Genomic DNA, 8,036 nt, shown 5'->3' with positions numbered 1-8,036 from the left:
CTCCTCAGTCTCAAATCTCAAGAGGGGAAGGGTAAGATCTAATATGCTCTCCTAAATCAATTGAAATTGCTCCCCAAAAACACCATTTTCATGGATTGGTGCTCAAAATGTGAAATTGCAAGATTTTGTTAGAAATATGGGTTGGGTGTTAATTTAGTATCAATTGATTTCGATTCTAGGATAGCATTTGAGGAGCTCTCCATCATATGTAATGGGGTATGTACTCAATTTTACCTGATGAAAGCTACTATGAAGACTTACTACCTAACACCTACATTGTGTTTTGCGTCCACAATGCAACATCTCATGTGCTTATAGAGGATCTCACTTCAGCACTTGAGGGGGATACAAATCTCCTTCTCAACTAGGTAGAAGTAAATATGAATATTTCTTTTAGAATTTTGGAAACAGGAAGACAAACTAGGTTTTTCAACTCAAAAGCATCAAACCAAAAACCTTTTTAGGCAACATATATATAAGCCTAGGAACCTAGTGGACTAATTCTAAAAAGTTCCTCAAAATAAATCCTTTAACAATAGAAAGACAGATCTCCAAAATTCTAGAGAATTATGTTGCTAGGGCTCAAATGCTCTTAGAGTGCTTGTGCGCTTTAGGCATTTTTTAAACCTGGTTAGAAAATCATTTTGCTCAATTTTAAACCACTCAATCAATGCCATGGCATACCAAACACTAACTTGCCTTTCCCAAATCTTTTTACACTTACCTATGTAATCTTGGTTGATCAATTAATAACCTTGAGTCTTCAATGGGGAGTGAGACACAATCTAGAAAGATCCTAAACCAAAATGAATAGAACAAAATTGACAATTTTAAACTACATCACCTAATGTACGAACAATCTCTCCCTTTGGCAATTTTATGATAAAATATAAATTGCATAAACCCCTCAATACTCTCAAATGGAGTTTACAAATCTCTCAATACCTCTTGTCTAAACGAATTCATCATCTAACGTGCAAAGGACTAGAAGGCACATCCAAAAAATGAGCAATACCCTAGTACCTAGAACTTGCACACACTAAACAACATACCCAAGTAAAGTAGTGTTTGGGAAGAAAGATAACTGATCAATTTTATCAAATCAGGTAAACGAGTAAGGGGATGCAAGTCATGAAACAGATGTCAAAAAAATATGAATATCAAAACACTCAATCAAATCAACAATCCATCTCCCCCTTTTTGTTGCAAAAAATGACAAAGAGCATGATGAAGCAGTAAGCATACGAAAAGGAAAAAAGAAAAGCAAACACATGGACATATATGGTAAAAAAGGTTCTGGATACAAGAGATAAGAAAATAAAAGTACATCTAGATAAACAAAATATATGATAGACTGAGCCAAGATGGGTTAGGTGTACAAAATAAACTTATCCACAAAAACAAAAAAAAAACAAAAACAAAAAACAAAAAAAAAAAACGAAAAAACATGAAGTATCAAAAAGTCCAGATCAGATGGAGTTGTAGAGCTGGAAGCACCCTGCGACATCTGCCAAGATGTGAGGGATGCGAGCTGTCCCTTGAGGCTCTGAAAGTGAGCATCCACGTGCTCCATCTACTCACAAGTGAAAGCTGGTCAAATAGAATTCCATATTCCGTATGCTCAAATTTTGCCTTCTACATTCATGGCATATATAGTTTTTAATAAGCAGTGATGATTGCACAAACTTTGAAATGTATCAAATAGAATAAATTAATAATTCATTGAGAAGTTTAAAAGCCATATTGACGGAGACAATTAAAATAGATAATTTATAGATTTTAAAATACTAGACGTTCTTCTCCCCATTAGGCATTGACGAAATCTTCTATGTTTGCCGGCACGAGGGAATAGAAGAGGGGCCAATTTATACACATCGGCAGCATAAAGTCATTCTCTCACTCTGAAGTGATTTAACATACCTCTCCTGATAGAAGTCCCTCAAACTGGAAATGAAGCATAGCTCAGTTGCAATTTCTTTTGGGTTCCTTACTGTGCTCATAAGCTGTTTATGGAGGCTACTGAATTGGGTGTGGTTGAGACCAAAGAGGTTAGAAAGATGCCTTAGAGAGCAAGGCTTGGCTGGGAATTCTTATAGGCTTTTGCATGGGGACTTCAAAGAGATGTCCATGATGTTAAAAGAAGCATATTCAAGACCAATCAGCCTCTCCGATGATATTGCTCCGCGTGTCCTGCCCTTTCATTGTCATTTCATTAAGAAATACGGTACCGATAGGAGTTATTACTTTTCATCATAGTATTAAAGTTTGCTGATTTCTTCAAAATATGGTCAACATTTTTATACTGCCCGTTGTTTGTTTTCTGCTCCTCTTCCTAACAATTTATTTTATACTTTGAAAAGTACTGTTTTTACTTTTCAATTGTATAGTTTCTGGGAGCTGTGAATAACTTTTAATTTATGCCAAATTTTCACCTTTTTTTTTCAAGTGTTGGAATTAATTTATAACGTTTCAAGTTAAGGAACTTTTGGATGAATTTTTATGTCAGTTATTTGTGTTCAAAGTATAAATGAAACTGGTAGCTAACTGCAGAATTGGTTAAATCTTATTTTTTCTTTCAATGCCAATTCTATTGTGTTGATAATTAAAATAGCTTCTACATACATATATTTGATAATACGTGAGTAATTATATCATTCAGGAACATCCTTACTAAAAATTTGTTATTTGAAACTCGAATTTTGTAGCCGCTCTCGTCCATTAGTACATGACAAAACATAGTGATTCTAGTCCATCCAGATGGGCTCTCCCCTTTTCTTTTCGGAAGGTTTTGTTTGTAACTAATCATTGGCTAAAGGCAGGTGAATGATTAGCCTCCTTGAAATTGCCACCATTTTTTTTGTCTTTTTGTGGGATGTAGTCTTAAGTATCCCATGCAGAATATTCTCTGGAAATAATCCAAAGCTAAATAATTAAAATTGTTGTATCTATCCAAAACTGTCACCCAGCCTGCCAAGCATATTGATAGCCCTCTTGATTTCATTATTTAATCTTAAGGCTACAATGAATAGAGTTCATTCCTTAATATCAATTGACGTTGAGACAATTCTGAAAAAATGATTTAGTCCATTTATAATAACTCAGCATAGAAACTATGGTTGAAGTTTTCGTTGTTTTCGATGGTCCAAGTTGGGTTCAACTAAATTTTAATAACCAAAGTTGAATTTGTGTGAAGTCCAAACTAAAAGCAATCTAAGGCTAACACTACCCAATAATGGCATAAACATGCAGGTAAAAATTCCTTTGCATGGTTCGGTCCAAATCCAATAGTAAACATTATGGAGCCTGAGCTAATAAGGGATGTTTTGTTGAAGTCCAATGTCTTTCAAAAGCCACCCCCACACCCACTTGGCAAGTTGCTGGTTTCTGGTCTGGTGACCTTGGAAGGCGAACGATGGGCTAAACGTAGAAAGATCATCAACCCAGCTTTCCATCTAGAAAAGTTGAAGGTAATTTTCAATGCCCAGTTTCCAAACCAGAATATTTTACCTTATTTCCATGTTTTTTTTTTTTTTTAATCTTTTCACAAACTCTGAAAGTGAACAAACAGTTCCATAATTGAAACTGCTTCAATTGTGACATATTACAGTTCCACAAGGCTCTCCCATTGTTTCATGTACTACAGACTTGGATTTTTTCCCTAGTTTAACTTCTCTGCATAGCCCTCTCACTGTTGGAAAAGAGATTGAGCATGCGAATGCAGTGGAAAAAAAAATTTAAGTGATAATATATATAAGATTTGGAGCATGCGAATGCAGTGGAAAATATGGTAGTTGAAAATTTATTTCATAATTTAAAAGTTATCATTTAAAAGTTTGCTAGATACTAATTCAAAAGTTATCATTTAAAAGTTAAAAGAACTGAATTTTATAAAGTTGTCTTTTTAAAAAAGTAAATTTAACACTTGAAAACTACACTAAAATTGTGTCTTCGAAAGATAATTTTATATTAGTATTTGAAAAATTATCATATATTTTAAAATACCTTTTTCAGTTACCATAAAGATAATTATCGAAATTCCCAAATATTTCGATCAGTTTAATGAAGTATTTTCACATACCCAATGTGTCCTACCTTTTCCTTGTTTTTTTTCTTACTCATCTAAAGTCTTTTTCCAGTCTCCAATAGAAATTTGAACCATAAGGATCAAAATATGCTTGATTGTCTGCTCCTAGTTTAAAATACTTGATACATATGACAGTAAGATCTGAACAACTTTCTTATCTTGCTTGCTTATTACCCATACATCTAACTTTTCATTACTATTACCAGTACATCTAACTTTTCATGAATATGCACATTTTTTTTCTATGATTTCTTTAGTCAGTGCCTCCATGGTAAAACTGAATATTCCTCATCCTCCACCCATCACCCATATGACTCTTCCTAACATATGATGACTTTAGGCAGTACATGCTTTATGGACTAGTTAAATTGTTATTTCGCAGGTCAGTGATAAATGGCTGTATATTGAATTTGAAACTGGATACTGGACTGTTTTGGTCTTTATTAATTTATTTTGTGGTTGAATTTGTTAAAGAATATGTTGCCGGCATTTCATCTGAGTTGTCGCGACATGGTGACCAAATGGAAAATGCTTTCGGTGGGGGGATCATGTGAGTTGGATGTTTGGCCCTATCTTGAAAATTTGACAGGGGATGTGATTTCTCGGACAGCATTTGGTAGTAGCTATGAAGAAGGAAGAAGGATATTCCAGCTCCAGAAAGAACAAACACATCTTGCAATCCAGGTTACAATGTCAGTTTATATCCCGGGATGGAGGTATGCATAAAAATATTTCAAGAAATATGCAGCTTATTTTTCTGAAACTATTCATACACGAGTCTGCTTGGTACAAAAGATCAAAGAGTTATTTGGGGCTTTGTTTTCTTTTTGCAGCAGTGTTTCAGCAGATTTAGTTTGCTCAAATTTTGGTTTCAAATCAGTCTTACATTTCCCTAGAGTTTAGATGCCTAACAAGTCTCTTTGTCCTTGCACACCATATTCCATTTTAGGAAGTTTTGCTTTCCTGAAGTGTTGACACCATGAAATAAAAGAAAAATGCAGGCTTAGGGAAGAGGCTATAATCTACATACGTTACAGAATTTAAAAGGTTGAACAACTGATATGAATTTTCATAGACCAACCAGCGGATTCACCTATGTTGCAGCAATGTGGTTGAAAAAACACACAAGCAATTACATATATAAATAATTGAGATAATTAAGAAAAAATTTATTGTATACTCACAATAGTAACACCTAACACCTAAAAAAAATACTCACAATAGTAAAATATAAAATCTTGCAGTAACAAAATATACAAACTAAATCAAGAATTTTGTATAAAATATTTTAATTAACTTTTAAAACCTAACTCAAAATCTAATTTTTAGAAACTTTCTAAATCTAGTTTAACTAACATCCTACCATCAACTTGATTTGTAAAAATAGCATCCTTAGCTTTCTAAAATCTTTAAACTTGAGAGACTTGGTTAATGTTTTCACAATTTGATCATGAGATTTTGTAAATTTTAATTGCACTTCATATTTCATAATGTACTCTCTAATAAATGATATTTTGTATCAATATACTGGCTTCCATCTGTTGATCTTAGATTAAAACACTTATGCAGAATATATATTTTTGGACTACTGGAACACACATTTTATTGATGAAGAGTATTGAATTTATACATAAGCTTGTAACTGAAATGACATTAGAATAACAGAAAATCAAGCTACTAGATGATGAACAATTACTTCCTATCAAATAGAAACCAAATCTTGACCAAATAAAAACAAGAAAATATTTGGATGTTGCAGATTTTGTGTAAGACTCCAACTACAAAATTTAACTTCAAAATTCAAATTCCAGTAGATACTAAGGCAAAATTCAAAATTCAACACCATCATGGAGAACTAGATTTTTCTCATAAGGTAATTGTTGATTTTATATCCATATAGATCTTTATTAGTCTCTTGTGTGGTAAATTAAGTTTCTTGAACAAATTTCATGACCTACAAATGATGCCAACACAAATTTCGCTTCATAGGTTGAAAGTTTCACAATGCTCAAATGTGTGTTTGGTTAACAAGGTTGAAGGGAATTTATGTTCAAAGAGAATTTATGTTAAAAATGGATTACTTTTCAAGGTCAAGCATAAGAGATATTAGATTTACAACTCTGAGATCATTTCATCCCCTTTTAGTCAATTACTTCTTTTGTACAACACTTAGAAAATAGTATGTTTCACTAATTGATGTTTAGTATCCTCAATCTTATGTTTGCAGGATATTGTGTCAAGATGATGAGATACCACTGCAACTCATGTGTAGATGAAACCATTAGTTATTGTCTTGATAGTTTCTACCTTTGAAGCCTTATACGACTTTCAAAAAATTAATGGAGAAGTAGAAGGCATGGATGAAAATAAGAATTAATGTCTGTGTGTTTCATGTGATGTCTTATTTACTAGAATTACTAACATGCGCGCAGGTTTTTACCCACAAAGACGAACAGGAGGATGAAGCAAATAAGCAAAGAAGTATATGCATTGTTGAGGGGTATCATTAACAAAAGGGAGAAGGCAATGAAGGCTGGCGAAACTGCTAATAGTGACTTATTAGGTATGCTAATGGAATCCAATTTTAGAGAAATTCAAGAACATCAAAATAACAAGAAGATTGGAATGAGTGTCAAAGATGTCATTGAAGAGTGTAAGCTATTCTATCTTGCTGGCCAAGAGACAACCTCAGTTCTGCTTGTATGGACAATGGTCCTGCTAAGCGAGCATCAAAATTGGCAAGCTCGTGCAAGAGAAGAGGTTTTACAGGTTTTTGGGAATAAAAAACCGGAAGCTGATGGATTAAATCACCTAAAAATTGTGAGTACTCAGTCCAATCTTCAGTTTAATGATTCTCACTAAAATCGTATAGTACTCTGTTTTTTTCCCCATAATTGGAGTAAAATTGAAAACACATTTCTCTTAAGTTTTTATATCTTGTACTAAACATTTGCTTTCACTTAGTAGCTCAGGAACGGGTTCTCATGTCATGATTTCAAATTTCTCTGCTAGATTATGATGATTTTTCATGAGGTTCTTAAGTTATTATATCCATGGGATATGCAATGTCCTTTGCATACTTGATATTTTGTCATGCATGATTTAGAACATTTTGTCTTCTGCATCACTATTTTAAGAAATTGCTTTATTCTTCAGTGTCCTTCATAATGATTTAGAATGTATTTTAGTAAGAATTCTCTTGCAACAACTTCTAAAGTTTCTCTACCACAGGTTACCATGATTTTTCATGAGGTTCTTAGGTTATACCCACCAGTAGCAATGCTTGCTAGAGCTGTTTATAAGGACACTCAAGTGGGAGACATGTGTTTTCCAGCTGGAGTGCAGGTCGTGTTGCCCACCATCCTAGTTCACCATGATCATGAAATTTGGGGGGATGATGCAAAGGAGTTTAATCCAGAGAGGTTTGCAGAAGGAGTTTTGAAGGCAACAAAAAACCAAGCTTCATTTTTCCCATTTGGTTGGGGTCCTCGGGTATGCATTGGACAAAATTTTGCAATGATGGAGGCAAAAATAGCTTTGGCAATGATCTTACAACACTTCTCATTTGAACTTTCGCCATCCTATGCTCATGCTCCTTTCAGTATCCTAACTATGCAACCCCAATATGGTGCACACCTGATTCTACGTGAACTTCAGTGTTGAGATTCTTGTTATCAATTGCTATTAGCATGGCCTATATAGCGTGTATGTCGAATATAAACCAATAACTCTCTTTTATTCATAGACACACATTGAAGGAAATTTGTGTTTGATACAAGTAATGAATTATACAACATATCATTGTGTGGGAGTGATTATTGATGTCTTCTTTGATGACATATTTGGTTTTAAGTTACATTGTGTAGTCATTGACTTTTCTCAACATTATTAACTCATCATAAGGATTGTTGATGCTCTATCCCTAAAAATTTGAGTATCAACAGAAATAAAA

General features: G+C 33.7%; 1 protein-coding gene across 1 annotated transcript; it reads left to right on the top strand.

The window, feature by feature from the left end:
- The first annotated feature begins 1,950 nt into the window (after positions 1-1,950).
- Positions 1,951-7,817, top strand: LOC117909475 (cytochrome P450 CYP72A219-like). Its single transcript, XM_034823519.1, has 5 exons — positions 1,951-2,224; positions 3,250-3,467; positions 4,559-4,800; positions 6,517-6,904; positions 7,316-7,817. The coding sequence occupies exons 1-5, from the start codon at positions 1,951-1,953 to the stop codon at positions 7,745-7,747; spliced, it is 1,554 nt and encodes a 517-aa protein (XP_034679410.1). The 3' UTR covers positions 7,748-7,817.
- Positions 7,818-8,036: the final 219 nt, after the last annotated feature.

This window comes from Vitis riparia, chromosome 19, assembly GCF_004353265.1.
Source record: "Vitis riparia cultivar Riparia Gloire de Montpellier isolate 1030 chromosome 19, EGFV_Vit.rip_1.0, whole genome shotgun sequence".
Lineage (NCBI taxonomy): Eukaryota > Viridiplantae > Streptophyta > Magnoliopsida > Vitales > Vitaceae > Vitis > Vitis riparia.
The sequence above is the reverse complement of the archived record's forward strand: the minus strand, read 5'-3'. Positions and strand labels throughout refer to the sequence as shown.

Coding starts and splice junctions, on each gene's coding strand:
- LOC117909475 (XM_034823519.1), top strand. CDS start 1,951: ATGAAGCATAGCTCAGTTGCAATTTCTTTTGGGTTCCTTACTGTGCTC. Junction 2,225..3,249: donor TCATTTCATTAAGAAATACG/GTACCGATAGGA, acceptor ATAAACATGCAG/GTAAAAATTCCTTTGCATGG. Junction 3,468..4,558: donor TCCATCTAGAAAAGTTGAAG/GTAATTTTCAAT, acceptor AATTTGTTAAAG/AATATGTTGCCGGCATTTCA.